The sequence below is a fragment of the Schistocerca serialis genome, chromosome 6 (assembly GCF_023864345.2).
Source record: "Schistocerca serialis cubense isolate TAMUIC-IGC-003099 chromosome 6, iqSchSeri2.2, whole genome shotgun sequence".
Lineage (NCBI taxonomy): Eukaryota > Metazoa > Arthropoda > Insecta > Orthoptera > Acrididae > Schistocerca > Schistocerca serialis.
This window is the reverse complement of record NC_064643.1, coordinates 162,259,603-162,282,226: the sequence shown is the minus strand read 5'-3', so window position 1 is coordinate 162,282,226 and position 22,624 is coordinate 162,259,603. Positions and strand designations below refer to the sequence as shown.

The 22,624-nt window shown below is 47.6% G+C and overlaps 1 protein-coding gene across 1 annotated transcript in view; it reads left to right on the top strand.

Annotated features, from left to right (window-relative positions):
* Window positions 1-22,624, top strand: part of LOC126485130 (venom dipeptidyl peptidase 4-like) — a 293,595-nt gene that overhangs the window by 112,901 nt on the left and 158,070 nt on the right. The window contains exon 6 of the mRNA XM_050108774.1: window positions 116-306. Within this exon, the coding sequence (XP_049964731.1) occupies window positions 116-306 (191 nt within the window). The remainder of the gene's footprint in view (window positions 1-115; window positions 307-22,624) is intronic.

The following is a 22,624-nucleotide window of genomic DNA, read 5'->3' as shown; positions in this document are numbered from 1 at the left end:
ACCAAGGTGTGGCATACGATTAAATTAAGAGCCTTTTGTTTCCCTAACATATGTAATTGCACCTGATTCCTGTGAAGAATGATGCTTAAGCCTGTACTTCTGTGCTTGTTCGTAGCACCACGATAGAAATTGGCGGCGGTGAGCGGCTGCAGGCCGCGGTGTGGGGTGGCGAGCAGAGCCAGCTGGCCTACGTCTGCAGGAACAACATCTTCTACCTGCCAGAACCCGGCGCCGAGCCGATACAGATCACCACGGATGGCGTGCCCGACGTCATCTTCAACGGAGTGTACGACATCTACAGTGGCGGTAAGCATGAAAATGTTGAGTCCAATTTGACTCTCAGAACGCAACGGTCGACATGACAGAGTGGAGAACTTGCGGAGTTTTTTCGGAAGAAAATGGGCGTACCCTGCCTATCCTGATTTAGTTTTTCCACAGTACCCGTAATCACTTCAGGCAGATACCAGGATGGTACGTTGGGCAAGGCCGCAAGTATCTCAATATTCAATTGCTCAAAACCACACTGAACTTCTTTTCTTCCAATTCTAATGTCAGTGGTGACTGTGCGAAGCTGAACTACATACAACCTGTGCACTTTGCCTTTGTCTGGGTACGTTGAAATACACCCAACTGCTTTTTCTTCCTCTTCTTCCTTAGCGTTTGTCCCACATGCTGGTAAGGTCCACTGTTTTGGCTCTCTGTCGCCATTTTACCCGATTTATGCCTGATCAGCGTGCAGGCCTGAGACCTTGAGATCTTCGTGCACGGTGTCAAGCAATCTCTGGCTAGGTCGTCCTACTGACCATTTATCATTTACGTATTTATGTATTGCTTCTATAGCCTGAACAGATTACGTCCTTAAGGCCCTCTTTTACGTCTGACCATGAACGACATACACAAAAGCATATGGAGTACACGAAATGATTACCTTTATAGATGAACAGCACTAGTGGGTCTGAGATATCAGGTATCAACCCATGATAAAAAAAAGTATGTGGTGTAGCCTCCAGACAGATCATGAATACTGTCCTGGGTATGTAACGCCACGCCTGTTCAACCTGTTCACGTAGTTCTGTAAGAGTTGTTGGTTGACGACTTGCACGAGTTACTTCTCGTCCCATCATACCCAACAAGTGTTCGATAGGAGACAGCCAGTGTCAGTAAATCTACTAATTTTTTTCCGACTGTGTAGTAACACGAATAATAGTGATAAAACAATGAAGGCATTAAGTATGCTACTGAATAGTTTAGCACATTTCAAGCCTTGTTTGGTATTATACGAAGTGAAAGGGATAATGAAAGAGCAGAAGGCTGAAATGAAAGTGACAACGATCGTTGTAAAAGAAGAGAATTCCAACAGAGAACTCTATAGCAAAGGGAGAGGGAAAGGTCATGGGGGAGGGAGAGTTGACGGGTGAGAGCTACAGAAAAGTTTGTGGAAGTGATAGCTGCGGGATAGAAGGGCGGGTCGTTAGCTGTCTTTTGACGTTTGAAACGATTTTAATTTCTCTAATATTTTCAGGAAGATTGTTCCAAAGTCGGGTTCCTGATACAGAAAATGATTTAGAGAATATAGCAGTGTTGTTTAGTGGTAGAGAGAAGATTTTACTTTCTTGACGAGTATTTCTGTTGTGCTATTCAGATAATGTCAGGGTTGAAAGTAAATATGAGGCAGTGCAATGATTAAGAAGAAAATAGAGCTCACACAGGGTATTATAATCTCTACGCTAATCAGTACATAGCATGATAATTCTGCTGTAACGGCGACCGGAACAGTCGCGGGGTTGAAGTGACGGAAAACGCGGCGGGACCCGCGGAGCGGCCCGCGAACAACTCAGTGGGAGAGGACGGACACGACCAACGACGGACCTTACGACAACAACAGAGTCAAGAAAACGTAACTAGACAACCACGTCGACTCGTATACAAAATACGAGAGTAAATACACTTTCTAAGGCTAGGCGATATATCCTGAGACGTACGCAAGGTTAGACTGGCAGGCTGAGCTTTTTCTTTTTTTTTCTTTATTGTTATCTTTAAACCCGTACAAACAGGCAGGCTGACAGCAGCATGTGACGCCGCTCTTCAGCCATAGAATAGACAAAGAAACAACAGAAAGAATACATATAAGTTACATAACGGTGGGTAATAAAACAGTAGACACATAAAGACAAACACGGAGCCGTTCACACTCGACGATAATCCACACTACAAACTGTTGACACGATGCACAAACACTGAAGATGTCGATGGCACAGGTGAACGATGGAGTGCGACGGTGAACACTGAACACTAAACACGACGGCACACACGAGACACTGATGGCGATGATCTCCGGCGCACGAATGTCCACGCAGTGTGTGCGAGTCTGGGGACCTGCCGAGAGGGGAAGAAGGGTGAGAGGGGGGAGAGGGGAGAACAAAGATGCCAATGGCTGAGGAGATGGGAGGAGGAGTAGAGGGACAGGGGAGGGGAAGCCCGGGGGAGGACTGGGGAGAAATGGTGGAGGGAGGGAAGGGGGAGAGAAGGGAGGGAGGGTGCCCAAAGGAGCAAACACAGGAAGAGGGAAGGAGGATCAAAGTTGGTAGGAGGGATAGATGGAGGGGAGGAGGGCATCATCAGGGAGAGGGAACTGGCGGAAGCCACCTTGGGAGAGGGTAAGGAGGGTGGAGTGATGGAGACCGGGTGGGATGTGGGAATACAGATGCAGCAGCAGGCGGGGGTGGGAGAAGATGGGGGAGACAAGCGGGTGAGGAGGATCGAGTTTGTGGGAGGTGTACAGGATCCATATCCTTTCAAGGAAAAGGAGGAGGTGGGGGAACAGGATCCGCATGGGGGAGGGGAGACGGATGCGATAGGCGAGGCGGAGAACGTGGCATTCAAGGATCTGAAGGGATTTGTAAAAGGTAGGGGGGGCGGAGATCCAGGGAGGATGGGCGTAACAGAGGATAGGGTGGATGAGAGATTTATAGGTGTGGAGTATGGTGGAGGGGTCCAGACCCTACGTACGGCCGCAGGCTGAGCGAGAGGCAGGTGCTTAAGTACGCTATCGGGGACGCCGCTATTGGCTGCTGCAACCAAGTGTTCCACTGTGGTGCCCTCACTCTAAATGCGGGCCAGGAGGCGCGCGCCACCATAGCTTATGGCGCGAAGGTGCAGAGACCTAGGGGTCTTTGATGTCCATGACGTCTGGTCGGGATTCAAATTCCAGAGTCCAGGGCGAGGGATGGAGCCGCCGATCCACCCGGAGGCAGAGAGGGCCGGAGGCAGGCCCTCGGCGAGACGGCAGCGGGGGCCCGGGACGGTGACTCGAGGACCACGTCCGTACCTGAAGGAGGTAGGGAAAGAGGCGGTGGCGCGAGTCCCGTGGCGGCACGTGGGCGGAGCTGATTATGATGGCGGCACTCCTACCCCTTCGACGTCTGCACCGACGTCACACGCCGCCCATGGGCCGCGACGACTGTGGTGGGTGTCCAGCCTGCGGGTCCACATGGCTGTGCCAGGGGCATACCACTGCGAGAGCCAGGAGTGGGGGGGGGGGAAGAGGATGGTATCAGCAAATGGAGTGGGTCCGTGGCTGTCGCCCATTAAGGAGCTCTGCCGGACTGCGTCCGTCAATTGGCGTAGTGCGATAGGTGCTCAAAAACAGGGTGAGGGCCGACATGGTTGGAGATGTGTCGACTGCCTTGGTCAACTGTTGTTTAAAAGAGCGGACAAGCCCTTCTGCCACGCCATTGGACGAAGGATGGAAAGGGGGCTACGGATATGTTTGATACTGTTGGCCTGACAGAAGTCATGGAAGGAGGATGCCGTGAATTTGGGACCATTATCGGAGACTAACGTGTGTGGCAGACCCTTGATGGCAAGAAACTGGGCCAGGGCCGTGAGTGTAGCCTCCATGGTGGTGGATGCCATTCAGACAACATATGGGTATTTGGAGTAGACGGGCCCGCAAAATCGATATGGATGCGATCCCAGGGCCGGTGAGGCACAGGCCAGGGTGCAGATGACTGAGGGGGACTCGCCTGGTGACGCACACAGACAGTGCACCCACGGACCAGGCACTCAATATCGCCATCGATGCCGGACCAATACATATGCCAGCGAGCCAAAACTTTCATACGGGACATACCCCAGTGCCCACAGTGTAACAAACCAAGCACCCAAAGCCACGCCGCAATTCCGGAGGGATGACCACCCAAGGGGCATCTGACTCCTTGGCCAACAGAAGGACATCATTGACCACGGAAAGCCTGTGGGACAGGAGGCTCTGGGGGCTGAAATTGGACTGCATCTGACGAGTAACGTAGGATGGCCACCCGTGGACCACTTAGTTAACCTGCTGCAAGACAGGGTCGCGGCGGGTAGCCGCAGCAATGTGAGCAGCCATGAGAGGCAGACCATCCAGCACATACTGGCAGGCAGAATCAATGTGAAAGCAGAGAACCTCCTGTTGGTATAAGGCAGGATCGGGGTCTGCTGGGAGACGTATCAAAGCGTCTGCATGGTGGGTGGTGGGCTTATACTAGATGGTGTAAGCGTAATTGCGTAAAAACAATGCCCAGTGCTGGAGACGTTGAGCTGTCCGCTCTGGAAGGTGAGAGTGGGGTCTGAAAAGTGTAACCATGGGTTTATGGTCCATCAGGAGGGTGAACTTTGCGCCAAAGAGATAGGTGTGAAATATTTGGACAGCGAACACGATCGCCAGAGCCTCCTTTTCAATCTGAGAGTAGTTCCGTTGTGCTGGGGTCAACGTCTTAGAGGCATAAGTGATGGGCTGTTCGGAGCCATCGGCATCCTGGTGCACAAGGACGGCTCCAATGCCATATGCCAATGCATCAGCTGCCACAAGCAGGGGCGGTCTGGAGAAAAGGGAGTAAGGCACGGGGCAGACTTCAGCATCGCCATTAAACAGGGGAAAGCCTGGTCACAGGCAGGAATGTACCCCTTTGCGATGCAAGTGATTGAGGGGTTGAGAAATGGAGGCAGCCTGGGGCAAGAACTTCAAGTTATAAGTAATCTTGCCCAAAAACACTTGGAGTTCAGGTAAGTCCTTGGGACGAGGAAGGACCTCAATGGCCGTGACATTATGACCCAAAGGGCAAATGCCATCTTTGCTAAGCCAGTTAAAAAAAACTACATTTTTCCAGCTGACAGCGTAAACCAGCAGACTGCAGAGCGTGAAATAAGGCGCTGGGGTTTTGCAGATGTTTCTGGTGGGAACGACCGGTGACCAAGATGTTATCCAGATAATTAACACAGGCAGGGATAGGCTGTGTAAGCTGCTCCAGGAATTGCTGAAAAATGGCCGGTGTTGAAGAGACACCAAAGGGAAGGCGCTAGTACTTATACAATCCGAAAGGCATGTTGATAACCATGATGTTCTAAGATTCGGCATCCAAGGACAACTGGTGGTATGCCTCAGCCAAGTCGATCTTGGAAAAATACTCTCCCCCAGCAAGCTTGCCAAGAAGGTCTTCCTGTCAGGGAATGGGGTAAGTGTCAACAAGGAACTGAGCATTGACTGTAGCGCCAAAGTCCCCACACAGCCGAAGGGACCCATTGGGCTTCTGTATGACCATCAGTGGTGTCGCCCATGCACTGTAAGTTACAGGCTCCAGCACGCCCGCGGCCCGGACCCGATCAAGTTCCTGCTTGACCGCTGGCTGTAAGGGCACCAGAAGGGGTGGGCCTGGAAAAAGCGAGGCTGTCCATCTGGCTGTAGGGTGATGTGTGCCTGAAAGCCGGAAGCACATCCGAGATCTGGAAGCACAATGACGAAAAAGCGGAGCACAGATCGTCCATGTTCTGAAAGGGAACAGCCATGGAAACGACCTTAACTTCGTCGGAAATTTAAAAGCCAAACAGTTGAAACGCATCCAGGCCAAAAATATTCGAAGCCGACGGATGGTCGACGACAAAGAGGGTAAGGAGCCAGGGAACACGCTTGTACGTTGCCTGGACGACGAATTGGCCACAAAGGGGCATGGAACGATCTCCATAGGCGACCAAACGGCAAGAGGGAGGCGATAACGCAGGAGAGCCCAGCTGGGTATATGTCGCCATATTAATCAGGGAGATGGTGGCCCAAGTGTCGACCTGAAAACTGACATCCTCAGCGAAAATTCGGAGCATGAGGAAAAGCTTCTGCGCTGATGGGTCGTCATGTGGGACGACCGACTGCAGAGCATGGACGGTATCTTTAGGCCCAGGAGGGGCAGGACTGGAGCGTGTCGAGCGACGACGACAAACCGATCGGATGTGGCCCTCCTTATTACACAGCATGAACGTTTCCAGAGGTGGGGACAATCAGTCCGTGAATGTGCAGTAAAATACTGTGGGCAAGATGGAAGTGGGCCGCGCGCCAGGCGACGAGGGGCGACTGAAGGCGCCGATGCCATAGAGACGTCGGACAATGAGGAGTCCAGACAGCGCTGACCTCTGTCGGCCAGGCCATGTCGACGTCGCAAGGGCGGAACACCCCGTGACTCCGCGATCGCCGCCACCTGCGGTCGCGCCATAAGAGGCTCGTTAGCCACTTGAGCAATTTCAAAGCAGTGACAATGCGGGGAATCTCTTCCAAGGAGGGGTTGTCGAGTTTCAACACCCCAGTACAGACCTCAGTATCGAGAGTCAGCTGAACCACCACATGCCGGATCATGGAGTCCACATACGAAGCCTTACACTGTTCATTGGTGCACGTAAAATCGCATCGACAGCTGAGACCCTGCAAGTCCGTGACCCGGGAATGATACGATTGACCTGGCTGTTTGTGGTACTGGTGGAACTCCAGCCGAGAGGCGACCACATGGTAGCGTTGGGAATAATAGTTTGTCAGCAGAAGGCAGATCTCCTAGAAACAGAGAGCCGCAGGATCGGACAACAGTGCCAACTTGCGGAGAGGAAAGAACGTGTCCTGGGAGACCCAAGACAAAAACAACGACTGGTGCAAGGAGTCGTCCGTGACTTGAAAAGCCGTGAAATGTTGTTTCAGCCGATGTAAGTAGGTTTCCAAGTCCTCGTTAGCGTCATTAAAGTGTGGGAACAACGGCAGACGTGGGAAAGCATCGGACACCCGAGGACTTTGAAGCTGTTGTGGTAACGCTTCCTGGGCATCGACTTTGTCCATTAGCAACTGCAGCGACTTTTGTAACATGTCTAACTGGAGCTGGAATTGCTGCTGCTGCATGAGCTGCTGCTGTTGCTCCAGCAGACAGACCAACTTCGCCTCCATACCAACAACGACCACCGCTCACCTCGTCGCCAAAATGTTGTAACGGCGATCGGAACAGTCGCGGGGTTGAAGTGACGGAAAATGCGGCGGGATCCGCGGAGCGGCCCGCGAACAACAACACAACGGGAGAGGACGGACACGACCAACGACGGACCTTACGACAACAACAAGAACGAAATAACAGAGTCAAGAAAACCTAACTAGACAACCACGTCCACTCATAAACAAAACACGGAAGTAAATACGCTGTCTAAGGCGAGGCGATATGTCCTGAGACGTATGCAAGGTTAGACTGGCAGGCTGGGCTTACTATTTTTTTTTTATTTATTATGATTTCATTCCCCTGCCCCATATGGGCAGGGGAGGGCTGTCAGCGGCACAATCCGCCGCTCTTCAGCCAAGTGATATGACAACTTAAAATAAGAATAAAATGTTGCATACATAAGGCGATAAATGGGAACTTAAAACAGAATAATGGGAGAAAATGGAGGTAAAAAATAGACTAACACAGAGACGTTCATGGAGGACAGTTAAAAAAAAGTCACCAGAAAGTTAAAAAACACAGTTGGCGATTCTTCAGAACTCAGAGAAGACACTGAATGGACATGCACAGGTTAAAAGTCGGCCACAGTAGTAAAAACACTCTGGAACAACACACTTAAAACCCACTTTGAGCACACACGACGAAGAATAAAACTGCCAGGCGGGACCTGCCGAGGGAAAGGGCAGAGAGGATGGAAAATGAGGGGAGAGCATGGGGCAGCAGGGGAAGCGGCGGGATGAGGAGAGGAGGGGCATCAGTGGGTACACGAAGAGGCAGGAGACACGTGGGGCAGGAGATGAAGAGGGAAGACAGGGCAGGAGGGAGTGCAGAGACACTGAAAGCAGGCACAATGAGATGGAGTAGGAGGTGGAAGCCGCTCAGGAGGAGGGAGGGGGAGGAGAGGGAGCCCTGAGGAGGAGGCAGGAAGATGGGGTTGCAGTTGGTAGGAAGGGTAGATGTCAGGGCGAAGCTCATCATCCGGGAGGGGCAGATGGTGGAAGCTGCGTTGTGAAAGGAGATAAAGGGTGAGGAGATGGAGAGAGGGTGGGACGCAACGGTAAAGGCGCGGCAACTGGTTGGGGGTGGAGAGGAAGGGAGACACCAGGGGTGGGGGGGATCAAGGCGGTGGTCAATATGTAGTGTGCGGATGTGTTCAAGTAGGCTGGGCGAGAGGCAGGCGCTTAAGTACGCTATCGGGGACGCCGCTATTGGCCGCTGCAACCACGTGTTTCATTGTGGCGCCCTCACTCTAAATGCGGGCCAGGAGGCGCGCGCCGCCACAGCTTACGGCGCGATGGTGCAGAGACCTCTAGGGGTCTTTGATGTCCATAACATCTGGCGGGGATTCAAATTACGCGGCTCGCGGTTGCAGAAATTGTTCGTAGGGAGGAGTGATATGGGCGTAATAGCCTACGTCACAGATGTGTTGTCAGTTCCAACCAGCATGCCTCTTACATGAAAGCCCTTCAAGAATAGGTTCACCATAATGAAGGATGGTGAGTATTAATGATTCTACGAGTTTCTTTTCAAGCTCAAAAGAAAACACTTTTCTATATTTCTGTAGTGAATGAAGTGATGCTGACACCTTATTATAGATTGCAGTTGTGTGTCCTGTCTAGTGTAAGCGATAGTCCAGAATTATTCCCAAGTTCTTTGCAGAAAAGAAGAAGTTACTTCTGTGCCGTTTACGATTAAAGGGTGAAGAGATTCTCTTAGGTATAATAAGTTTTTTTGTGAGCGACTAAGATAACCTGCGTTTTATATGGGATGATTTTGTAACCTATGTTCTGTGTCCACCCTGATAAAGCAAGGACGTCAAATTGCTGGACAGCTGTACTGAGCTTTGTTGAGGTTGTGCTTAGGTAAAACTGAAGGACGTCAGCGTTAGACGATATTTGTAAGGGGGAATAACGGTCGATACATCATTAACCCATTATGAGAAAGATAATGGGCCCAGTACTCATCCATGTGGGACCCCTAATACTACATTCCTCCATTGCGGTCTTTCGGTTCAATTGTTGGCGGAATGTAATGTATGAATGGAACAACTGCACAGCATTTCACAGAAAAATTTTGACTTTTAAGTTTAGCAAACAGAGCATCGAACTCAACATTGTCAAAAGCTTTGCTAAAATCCAAAAAGCACACAGTAGTCGCCTTTTGTCTGTCCACGGCGTGCTTCAGTTCGTCAATCAATTTTTTAAGAACAGCCGTCATACTGCAATTTTTCTGGAAAACAGACTCGTATTCACGTGGAATGTTATTTGATGTTAAGTAATTTGTTTGCTGACCGCGAACTATGTATTCTAAAGCTTTAGATAAAGCTCAAACCAAAACCAGTCTTTGCCACAGGTGTTGCGTCTGCTCTAAGAACATATTCACGGATGGCTTTCTGCCATCTTGTCTACTACTGGTGCTTCTCCACATTACTTACGAACTTCATAATTGGTTACATGATCGGACAGTGTTAATCCACATGTCTACTTCTTTGTTTCTATGACAGCAGGTCGTTGTTCTACTTCATTTGTCGAAGGCCAGTATTCATCCCGTCCATTGCAACTAAACGGATTCCAAATCGGTGTACTTCCGACTTGAGCCCATTTAGAATCATCTGGTGAAAGGGTAGCCGGTCACAGAACATCATTTGGACCAGGTGCCGCCCAGACGGTTGGAGATTTCTGCGCTGTGATTTCCATCAGAAACAGTAGCTGAGGGTAGGTACTTAAACATACTTATTGTTGGGAGGCCAACGTCATTGATTCTGGTGGTATCTGGGCCATTTACATCTGTGCTGCGATACTGTATTTTTTATGTTGAGTTGTATACCTACTTCTACAAGGCAGACGTTCCAGTCTTGGACGTGACACTGCAGGTCAGTCTTGTAGTCAGAGTCCAAAAGCACATCATCAGCACACATTAACGTCCAGGGTGCAGTTTTCTGCAGATCTCTTGTTACTATATCCATAATTGTGATGAAGAGGAGAGGTGAGAGAGTAGTTACCTGATGTACTCCTAGAGAAACGTAGAAATACACGGCTATCCATTAAAACTGCAACATAAACAGTGATAGAAATTCACGAAATTTTACTTATTGTACGTATGTAGTGTAGTAGGAAGATTATATAATTATATCTGTAGGGTATTTAGGGTTAAACAGGGTACGAACTTCAGTACACTGGGCTGTCACCTCTGGCAGCAACGACGACTCTGAAACGGCTGGGCGTCCAGTCGAACTGAACTGGGATGGCAGACATGGATACTTGCTGATTTAACTTTGTGCTAGAGGTCGTCAACCTGACCAAATGATTCCGGTCAGTGAGAGATCTGCAGAACGTGCTAGCCATTGTAACAGTCGAACACTCTCTGTCTCGAAATGCACCAGGACAGCACCTGGAACTCAATACCGTCTGCCGTTATCTTGTTGAAAACGCCTAAGAGTATAGAAGATAGGGCACAGCAACCAACCTTAACTCATCAGAAATGTGACACCTGCTGTCGAGGTTACTGTCTATGTGGGCCAGAGATGATCGTCTTGTATACCAAATGGCAGCCAGCAGGCAGGACAAGGACACTTAGGAGCGGTGATCAGAAACTAAGGTTACAAAGCCTGCCGCGAATTGTGTATAATTTACTTCATACGGTAGTACAGTACAGTACAGGAAATACGTCAGGTTGTTTTTAGAGTGCGTGTCCACGTCGGTTTAGACACACGTCATTTGAATATAACCTCCTGGTAAAAATCATGTACTAGCGTGCTCAGCCACTTTGTAGCCAAGCATTTCGTCTCCTCGTATGAAGCGAATCGTCCGCCTCCTAGGAGCGCCTTCGAGTGAGGGGAAAGTCGCTCCTCCACTCTAGCTGTGTTCAAATCCGTTGATGACATGCTGGTCGACCACTTCAGTCCCTATAGTTGAACCTTTCTCTTCCGGCCACATACTTACGACACCGTTCTGTGACATGCTGATGAGACATTACAGTCTTTCCACGAAACTCTATCAGCTGTCGATGAATTTCAGCCGCGGCTACATATTTCGCCCTGAGTGAATTTCTTCTTGAGACCAGTTTTCCAAACGAGTCGCCATTGGTATGCATCTATAGTCATACTCATAAATTAAGGATAACGCTGATACGCAGTGAAACAACGGTCTGGTGGTTGCTTTGCGGTTTTAACTCACCTCGGGGCATGACCATGCGGTGTATTTGACCTGCCGGTCGTCGCACGGTGGCGCTGGCAGCAGTCCACATATGCAGAGGAGTGTTTGTGCATGTCAGAGTACGGTGCAGCGAGTAAGTGTGCAGACGTTTTCAGACGTGCTAATGGTGACTGTGTGCTGAAAATGACTCACAGAACACATATTGATGACGTTGTGAGGGGTAGAATACTAGGGTGACTGGAGGCTGTTCAAACAGCAGGTCGTAGCACGGGCCCTCCATGTGTCACAAAGTGTGATCTCAAGATTATGGCAACGATTCCAGCAGACAGGAAACGTGTCCAGGCGCTACCGTACGGGACGTCCACAGAGTACAACACCACAAGAAGACCGATATATCACCATCAGTGCCCGCAGACGGCCACGGAGTACTGCAGGTAGCCTTGCTGCCCACAGACGGCCACGGAGTACTGCAGGTAGCCTTGCTCGGGACCTTACCGCAGCCACTGGAACAGTTGTCTCCAGACACACAATCTACAGACGACTGAACAGACATGCTTTATTCGCCCAGAGACCTGCAAGGTGCATTCCACTGACCCCTGGTCACAGGAGAGCCCGTAAAGCCTGGTGTCAAGAACACAGTACATGGTCATTAGAACAGTGGTCCCAGGTTATGTTCACGGACAAGTCCAGGTATAGTCTGAACAGTGATTCTCGCCGGGTTTTCATCTATCGTGAACCAGGAACCAGATACCAATCCCTTAATGTCCACGAAAGGGACCTGTATGGAGGTCGTGGTTTGATGGTGTGGGATGTGATTATGATGGGTGGACGCACACCCCTGCATGTCATTTACAGAGGAACTGTAACAGGTCAGGTGTATCGGGACGTCATTTTGCACCAGCATGTCCGCCTTTTCAGAGGTGCACTGTGTCCCACCTTCTTCCTGATAGATGATAACGTACGGCCCCACCGAGCTGCCATCGTGGATGAGTGCCTTGAAACAGAAGATATCAGGCGATTGGAGTGACCTGCCTGTTCTCCAGACCTAAAACTCATCGAGCAAGTCTGGGATGCTCTCGGTCGACGTATCGCTGCACGTCTTCAAACCCCTAGGACACTTCCGGAGCTCCGACAGGCACTGGTGCAAGAATGGGAGGCTATACCCCAGCAGCTGCTCGACCACCTGATCCAGAGTATGCCAACCCGTTGTGCGGTCTGTGTACGTGTGCGTGGTGATCATATCCCATATTGATGTCAGGGCAGGTTTTGTAACCTTAGTTTCTGATCACCGCTCCTAAGTGTCCTTGTCCTGCCTGCTGGCTGCCATTTGGTATACAAGACGATCATCTCTGGCCCACATAGGCAGTAACCTCGACAGCAGGTGTCACATTTCTGATGAGTTAAGGTTGGTTGCTGTGCCCTATCTTCTATACTCTTAGGCGTTTTCAACAAGATAACGGCAGACGGTATTGAGTTCCAGGTGCTGTCCTGGTGCATTTCGAGACAGAGAGTGTTCGACTGTTACAATGGCTAGCACGTTCTGCAGATCTCTCACTGACTGGAATCATTTGGTCAGGTTGACGACCTCTAGCACAAAGTTAAATCAGCAAGTATCCATGTCTGCCATCCCAGTTCAGTTCGACTGGACGCCCAGCCGTTTCAGAGTCGTCGTTGCTGCCAGAGGTGACAGCCCAGTGTACTGAAGTTCGTACCCTGTTTAACCCTAAATACCCTACAGATATAATTATATAATCTTCCTAGCACACTACATACGTACAATAAGTAAAATTTCGTGAATTTCTATCACTGTTTATGTAGCAGTTTTAATGGATAGCAGTGTATTTCGACGTTTCTGTGGGAGTACATCAGGTAACTACTCTCTCGCAGGAAGCAGTGGCTTTTGGAGCTCGTGTGTTTCGGGACGGTTTTCTCAACGTATCACCAATACCGTGGACTTACAGATCAGTGTCGTGTGTGTTCCCTATGTGCCTATGCTATTAGCGCCGGTTTTGTGTAGTGCCACGTTGTGTGACACCACATTCTGCAATTATTCTTAATTTATGACCATGAGTGTACTATTAGCGCTGTAGGTGGCGAGTGGTTGAAACTCTGCACAGTTGCGAACCGCATGTGTCAGAATTATGCCACGTTACTAATTTGTCTGTTACAGACGAAACTCCAGAAATATCGGCCTTGTCACCCTAGTTTCTTATTATAGTTCCAAGCCAATTTTAAGTATGCTCTAATCCGCCCCCATAATGGCGCAATTTTCATAGTCAGCAGTGCATGTCGAGATGTTGCTATCGCTCTGGCATGGTTTAACAGACCTATGTATTTTGCCTTACATAGGTTTTGTGCGGTGAAGATCGATCGCTTAAGTATTCTGATAGATTCGAGTTCGCAAATCAACCTGAAAGGACTTACGTTCAGATCGCAGGAAAGGAAAGAATTTTTAGCTTGAAAATCCCATCAACAGAGAGGTTATGCGAGATGGTGTTCAAAAATTTGCAAAAAACTGCCTTGAAATATTAAAATGTGTACCACGCACGACTGCAAAAGCCTTTTACTTTACAAAATAATTTTTCAGCTTCACTCAGTTTAGCAACTTTTTTCGCAAGACCATCCGACGCTCTACAATTGCATGTAAATTGAACTGTAATTATCGATCACTTTGGAATGTAATAAAGTCTCTCTGCACGGTGTGCCAGTGAGGTTATGTAAAGAAATTGGTGCCGGAAGAGTAGAGGGGAAAGGGGTGGCAACAGGAAAGCACCTGGCAGCCCTCTACCAATAACGCTGCCAAATCCAAAGCAACATACTGGCCTCTTGAAGGTATGGGACGTTGCATGTTGCCTAGGTTTTCAGGAAGCTAAACTAAAGTACTCCGAGTCGAGGAAGCTAAAATAAAGTACTCCGAGTCAATAAAAATTGAACAGTATACAAAATACAAAAATGAAGTGTAATATTTATCATCGTATTGCCTCAGAGAAAATGTGAAAATTCGGCGTCATAATGTGAATGCGTGGTATCTGTTCTTTCGGACATGTCCAAATATGAAAGCATGGTCTCTGTTCTCTTGGACATGTCCGGAAGAACAGACAGAACACATTCTTATAACTGATTCGCCTCTATAGGTAATGAATCCACAAGCTTCAGTGCTGATGCGTATTTACGCTACCTCCAACGGGAATCTAAAATTAGCGAACATGGAGGACATGGACTGAGACTGCCGATGGGTAGCGCTAGGTGAGCATGTCGAGATAATCCACACACTGTGTCTCGGTGGCGCAGTGGTTAACACCACTGCATAGTAAGCAGGAGATCCCGGGTTCGAGTCCCGATCAAGCGCACATTTTCACTTGTTGCCGCTGATTCCACATAAAGTTCCGATCGTTAGTTCCTTTCCTTTCTCTATCCTGTACCTTTAGTTCACATAATTACATGTAAAAGTAAGTATTGTGATTCGCCTGAGGAATAGAGTTATTTATACACAACAAATGAACACATTCAATAAAATTCAAGTTATACGTAGCATATAGCATGGATGATTGTCTTTCTGAGAAAATGTTAAAATTACATGCAGCAACTGGATCTATATGATGTAACTGTAACCGCTAATAATACTCATACTTAAATTAACGCTATTGTACAGGTGAGAGCCCGCCCTGTTAGTCGAGCGGTCTAACGCACGGCTTTCCAGAGCGGGAAGGAGCGCCTGGTCCCCGGCACGAATCCGCCCGGCGGACTTGTGTCGAGGTCCGGTGAGCCGGCCAGTCTATGGATGGCTTTTAGGCGGTTTACCATCTGCCTCGGCGAATGCGGGCTTGTTCCCCTTATTCCGCCTCAGCTACACTATGTCGGCGACTGCTCCGCAAACAAGTTCTCCACGTACGCGTACACCACCATTACTCTACCACACAAACATAGGGGCTACACTCGTCTGGTGTGAGACGTTCCCTGGGGGGGGGGGGGGGGGGGGTCCACCGGGGGACGAACCGCACAATAACCCTGGGTTCGGTGTGGGGCGGCGGAGGGGTGAAGTGGACTGCGGTAGTCACCGTGGGGTTGTGGACCACTGCAGCTGCGGCGGGGACGGAGCCTCTCCGTCGTTTCTAGGTCCCCGGTTAACATACAAGAACATACAGGTGAAGTAATGGCTTGGACTCCAAAGGAATGAACTCTAAGCTCTACCACGGAGAGAAAAACAACTTAACACAAAAATAACTCGAGTGTTAGAGAGAAAATACGTAATTAAACGGGTGTTACAATCACCTGAAATAGACTTTAATGCTAGGCAAAAAGCTTAGGACTGCAGATTTAGCTACAATGTGTGGTCATTGCAACCCATGTCATGGACTGTCAAAGAGCACTTTCAACACATGACTCATCTACATTTACACCTACATGGTTACTCTGCAAATCACATTTAAGTATCTGGCAGAGGGTTCATCGCACCACCTTCACAATAATTCTCTATTATTTCAACTTCGTACAGCGCTCGGAAAAAACGAACCCCTGTATCTTTCGGTGTGAGCTCTGATTTTCTCTGTTTTATTATGGTGATCGTTTCTCCCTATGTAGGATTCCCTCGACGAAATATTTTCGCATTCGGAGGAGAAAGTTGGTGACTGAAATTTCGTGAGAAGATTCCGCTGCAACGATAAACGCCTTGTTTTAATTATGTCCACCCCAAATCCTGTATTATGTCAGAGACACTCTATCCCCTATTTTGCGATAATACAAAACGTTCTGCCCTTCTTTCAACTTTCTCGATGTACTCCGTCAATCCTGTTTGTTAAGGATCCAAGATCGCGCAGCAGTATTCTGAAAGAGGAGAGAACAAGCTTAGCGTAGGCAGTCTCTTTAATAGATCTGTTACCACTTCTAAGTGTTGTAAGGGGTCCATAACTAAGGAATTTATTGCTAGCGCACTCGAACAGTTATAACTTCGATGGATTGCTCACGCGCTGCCTACGATATGTATGCTACAATAGAATCGCAGACCAGAGGGCAGTGTCGGCAGCAATAGTAGTAGCTCGCAGTCGGGCGGTTGGGTCAGGTCGCTCGTAGAGCGCAGTTGTCGAGTTGTATAGCTCACAGAGAGCACTTGTGTCCTCTGTGGAATTGGGAAGGCCGGTCGTGGAGAGCGATGGCGGTGCCTGAGCGATGTAGTATCAGGTAAAAGCAAAATATTATTGTTCTTTATTGCTGCGCAGATATGTTAATTGCTACAACTGATTTTTGTTCTATTGTTTTATCAAAATCCCATGTGAATGTTTTCAAAAATCTTTCTTATAAAGATAACTTTTTGACAGTCACTCATCTGAATTTAAAGATTTTACTATTTTCTCCTATCCATAGTCATGCCGATTATCGTAAAGAAAAGCAGTTGTTTTTCATACATAACAAAATGTAGTGGCCAGCATTGCACTGGGCTGTGCCAGAAAAATTTCTTATAGGAGCAGATATATACGCGTTATCCGGCGACATAACGACATATTTCAGAAATCATTTTAATGTCATGAAAAGCTTCTCCTGGAAAAAATAAAAAGTGGATTATTGAGCTGAAAGAAGAAATTTATATTATGCTGAAAAGTGGTAAACTTCTAATTAACAGATAATGACACATCTGCCTAACATGGATGTACTCAAGCTGTCCCTTTCCGAAACATTCAGTCACTGTACTACGCGATACACGACATACTGTCAAATAGAACTACAACAAATACTTAAATAACTACATAAACTTCATCATTATCCTCATCTGCAAAAAAGAAAAAAAAGAACTACATTATTCATTACCATTTTCTTCATATAACTAGAAACCATCATTTATTATCCTCTACAAATATAGTTCATTATGCATTATCTTATTTATCAGCATTATTCATCAGTGTCATCATTTCATATATTACTAAGTTTCTTACTTCTAGCATACTTCATCACTAAAATTAACATGCATAGCTCTGTTCGATGGTCTGCCGCAATTGCGTCATACTCTGAAAGAAAAGTAATTAGTCAAGGTTGCTATAATACGGTGCATATAGTATATTTTGGTAATCTTTGTTAGTTCTGATCCATTTACTCTTCATGATAAGGTATTGCATTTTCTTTCCTTCATTCAGATGATGAAATTTCCATTTCATAGTAGACCACTTTGGTTGTTTAATTTATTTCTTTTACACGGTATTGCTTTCTGAAAATGATGAATATGGATTAATATCTAGCATTTAAATCATATACCCATTAAATGAAAACTTGTGTGTAGTGATATGACTAAGCATAAAGCATAGCATGACAGAAAACGTATTAGGTCAAAACCATAGACAATTTTCAAATGCAGCAATGTACACACAATATCACAATGTAGTAGCAAAAAAAAATGTAGAATAGTCAAGATATTGGGATATCATAAGGCAAAATGTCAAAGTTAACTGGTGTTTGTCATATTTTACAGATTTATATCTTAAAGATAGTGGATACAGAGAAAATTCTACTTTCGATAAGGAAACCATCATATATATATAAAAAATGGAAAATGTGCACAGTCTGAAATATATCGACAAGAAAAGCGACCTTCTAACCTTACATTGCCGGACACTTGCCAAGAAAAAATATCATCACCAGTAAGTAGTCACATAGATATAAGTGCATAAGTGGTCACATAATATGTAAGTTTATCTGGAAAAATGTGCACGGGCTGAGGTATAACGACAAGAAAAACAACCTGCTAAAATAATCAAAAAGGGGGGGGGGACATGGATGAGGCACGTTTACATAAAATGGACATACAGTTAAATGGCATTCGCTGAAGATGTACCACATTTACAGGCGGCACGAGCAGCACAATTAAAAATGGAGTCCACAGTATGGGATGACGACACTGAACATACACTGCACTGATGTGACATACACAGCGAGCACCAAAACGCAACAAAGTAACTGCAGTAGAATTTCAAGTACCTGCCACGGGAGGGGAGGTTGGAGAGGAGGGAGAGGAAAGAGAGATGGGCTTGACAGAGATGGGGGGGCAGGAAGAGGGGGGAGGGGGGAAGGGCAGACCCTGCAGCACATCAAGGGGCAGGAGATGGGGAGGGAGTGCAAGGACTGGGAAAGGCGAAATGAGAAGGCTAGGGGGGAGGAGGGAGGAAACAGCAGAAGGGGGCAGAGAGGGAGCCCAAGGGAGGAGGGGAGTGGAAGAGGAGGATCAGAGTTGGAAGGAATGATAAATATCGAGGCAAAGCACATCACCCGGGATGGAGAAATGGTGGAAGGTCATCTGGGAGAGGAAGTGGAAGGTGTGGAGATTGAGAGAAGAGGGGACACATCGGTAAAGGTGCGGCAGGAGGCGTGTAGTGGAGAGGAATGGGGACCCTAGGGGGTGAGAAGATCGATGTGGTTGGTATAGAGGAAACAGATGTGCTCAAGGAAAAGGAGGACATGTGGGAAGGGGATCAGGTCACACAGGATCCTTGTGGGGGACAGGAGATGGATACAGATAGCGAGGCGGGAGCACAGGTACTGATGTAAAGAAAAGCCACTCACATACCGCAATACTTTCTCAGTAGGACGATTAAAAAATAAGGCAAAAAAACGTTTCCCGTGTAACTGTTTTGTAGCTACTGAATACCTGAATGCACACACCAGTTTGGTCCTGAACTAAAATATTTAAGTTTCAAATCCTATGTACATGGTCCAGTCACACAAAGGTGACCACAGCCTATGTTTGACATCAATGGGCAATAACCACTCACATGCGGCAGGTGGCAGCACCATCAGTTGAGGGAACATGGAGAGTGTCGGGCGGATGCGGAAAATAGTGCAGTCATTGTCATAATGTGGAAATGGAGCAATTTATCTAACGTCCAACACACATGACCATTCGCTTCCGGGCCAGGGGTGCAAGCATTTCCAAAACGGCAAAGTCTGTAAACTGTTCACTGTGCATGACAAAATGGCGCTATCCAAAACCGTCGCCGAGGCAACTGTGGTACGCCACTGGTGGTAGATGACAGGGATGAACAATGACTGCAGAGATGCGTACGTGTGAACAGTCGTGCAATTGTCGAACAACTGACTATCCAGGTGAGCCAAGGCGCTACGAACAGTGCCTTCTCATTGACCATTCAACGAATGTTACTGCAGCTGTGCCTCCATTAGAGCGCCTTGTTCATGTACCCATGCTGACAGCTGTTTATCGGCCACGAAGGCTGGAGGTTGCACGCCAGTACCACAACTGGACGTCCACTGGGTGGCGACAGGTGGCTTTTCCAGATGAATCACGTTTTATGCTCCAGTGGATAGATGACCGTTGGTGTGTGTGTTTCTTCAACAATCGTCGTAAGAGTCCAGGGCGGAGCAGGGAGCGTTATGGTCTGCAGAATGTTGTCATGGTATTAGCTGAGTAGTCCCATCATTCTGGAAAACACAATGAATCACAACACGAATGAATATATCGTTGGGGACAATGTCCATACCTACATGCAGCTCGTTTTTCCATGGTACAGTGGCTCTACCAGCAGGACAATGCAACGTGTCACACAGCTCCCAGTGTATGTATGTGGTTCGAAAACAACCAGAATGAATTTACCATACTCTCCAGGCCACCAAACTCCCTGGATTTATACCCAATAGAGAACCTTCGACCAGGCTGTTCGCGGAATGGATCTTCAACCGAGAAATCGAGCGCAGCTGGCCATGGCACATGGCTCCTCTTGCAGACAATATCAGTAATCTTAATATTAAAAACTTTAGTGTCTCACTGCTAGTCCCTAATCTGGTCGCTACCTACTGTCGTAGCCTGTGATGTGACTTGAACCGCTCTGCAAATAAGCTTTCAGACGCAAAGTGGATAACTGAATCAGTGCAGCCCTCCAGTCAGTGGTGGCGGTCTAAATACAGGGTTATTACAAATGATTGAAGCGATTTCACAGCTCAACAATAACTTTATTATTTGAGATATTTTCACAATGCTTTGCACACACATACAAAAACTCAAAAAGTTTTTTGAGGCATTCACAAATGTTCGATATGTGCCCCTTTAGTGATTCGGCAGACATCAAGCCGATAATCAAGTTCCTCCCACACTCTGCGCAGTATGTCCCCATCAATGAGTTCGAAAGCATCGTTGATGCGAGCTCGCAGTTCTGGCACGTTTCTTGGTAGAGGAGGTTTAAACACTGAATCTTTCACATAACCCCACAGAAAGAAATCGCATGGGGTTAAGTCGGGAGAGCGTGGAGGCCATGACATGAATTGCTGATCATGATCTCCACCACGACCGATCCATCGGTTTTCCAATCTCCTGTTTAAGAAATGCCGAACATCATGATGGAAGTGTGGTGGAGCACCATCCTGTTGAAAGATGAAGTCGGCGCTGTCGGTCTCCAATTGTGGCATGAGCCAATTTTCCAGCATGTCCAGATACACGTGTCCTGTAACGTTTTTTCCCCGAAGAAAAAGGGGCCGTAAACTTTAAACTGTGAGATTGCACAAAACACGTTAACTTTTGGTGAATTGCAAATTTGCTGCACGAATGCGTGAGGATACTCTACCGCCCAGATTCGCACATTGTGTCTGTTCACTTCACCATTAAGAAAAAATGTTGCTTATCCCTGAAAACAAGTTTCGCACTGAACGCATCCTCTTCCATGAGCTGTTGCAACCACGCCGAAAATTCAAAGCGTTTGACTTTGTCATCGGGTGTCAGGGCTTGTAGCAATTGTAAACGGTAAGGCTTCTGCTTTAGCCTTTTCCGTAAGATTTTCCAAACCGTCGGCTGTGGTACGTTTAGCTCCCTGCTTGCTTTATTCGTCGACTTCCGCGGGTTACGCGTGGAACTTGCCCGCACGCGTTCAACCGTTTCTTCGCTCACTGCAGGCCGACCCGTTGATTTCCCCTTACAGAGGCATCCAGAAGCTTTAAACTGCGCATACCATCGCCGAATGGGGTTAGCAGTTGGTGGATCTTTGTTGAACTTCGTCCTGAAGTGTCGTTGCACTGTTATGACTGACTGATGTGAGTGCATTTCAAGCACGACATACGCCTTCTCGGCTCCTGTCGCCATTTTGTCTCACTGCGCTCTCGAGCGCTCTGGCGGCAGAAACCTGAAGTGCGGCTCCAGCCGAACAAAACTTTATGAGTTTTTCTACGTATCTGTAGTGTGTCGTGACCATATGTCAATGAATGGAGCTACAGTGAATTTATGAAATCGCTTCAATCATTTGTAATAGCCCTGTATATGCTGTCGAGAGGGAATTGGCGGAGTGTTGCTTGTCAGTGTGCCTATGGCCTTTCGCATGATAGATGCACTTGATCCAGTGCCTACTATCGATCTTTGCATTACATCTTTGCCGACCGGTGTACTGTCGACAACTTATGCTGTCACAGGTACAATTACAAGTGCTGCTAATGACTCTGTCGCGAGCATTTACAGTCGTTCTGACCAGCTATGTTGTGGCAGGAGTCTGTCTCTTGTCACATAGGTGCCAAAAGGAGTGCAGCATTGTGCCAAGGTATGTGGAAATATAATCCACCACTGCAGCAGACTGCTGTATTTCAGAATGCTACTCCAGCAGTATTCTGGCGACTCTCAGGCACGCCCCTCGAAGGTTTGCGATGTCTGGTCTGTAGCTGTTGCTGCAACATTCCTGTCTCTTTAGCATGCTTTGGTCCTCCGAATCCTAGGTTGCTTCTAAACCTGTGTATCAAAATGTGTGTGTGTGTGTGTGTGTGTGTGAATTCCTAAGGGACCAAAATGCTGAGGTCATTGGTCCCAAACCTGTGTATCCCTCAAAACAAAACAATACTATTGCGTTTGCATTCTCCATGATCCTTATTCTCCTTCAATCTTATTTACACTTTCTACACTGACTGTTGTTCTTCCCTGTTCACTCTGTCACATGATGCATGGTGAGTGGTATACCCACAATTCTTCAAATCTTGTGGTCGATCCACTGGATTAGTAAGTAATGAACTAGAAGTTCAGGCAGATAGATGGCTTTCCACCATCGATGGACAGAGGCTACACAAGCGAGAGCCAACATTACGATGGCACTTAGGATGGCACCTGAGAACTAAATGCCTGAACCGTGACTGCGATATCATTCTATATGTCAGAACAATTATTTCACACTAATGCACCCATTCTGCGTGACTATAAGTTCATCGATAGAACTAAATGTACTATAATAG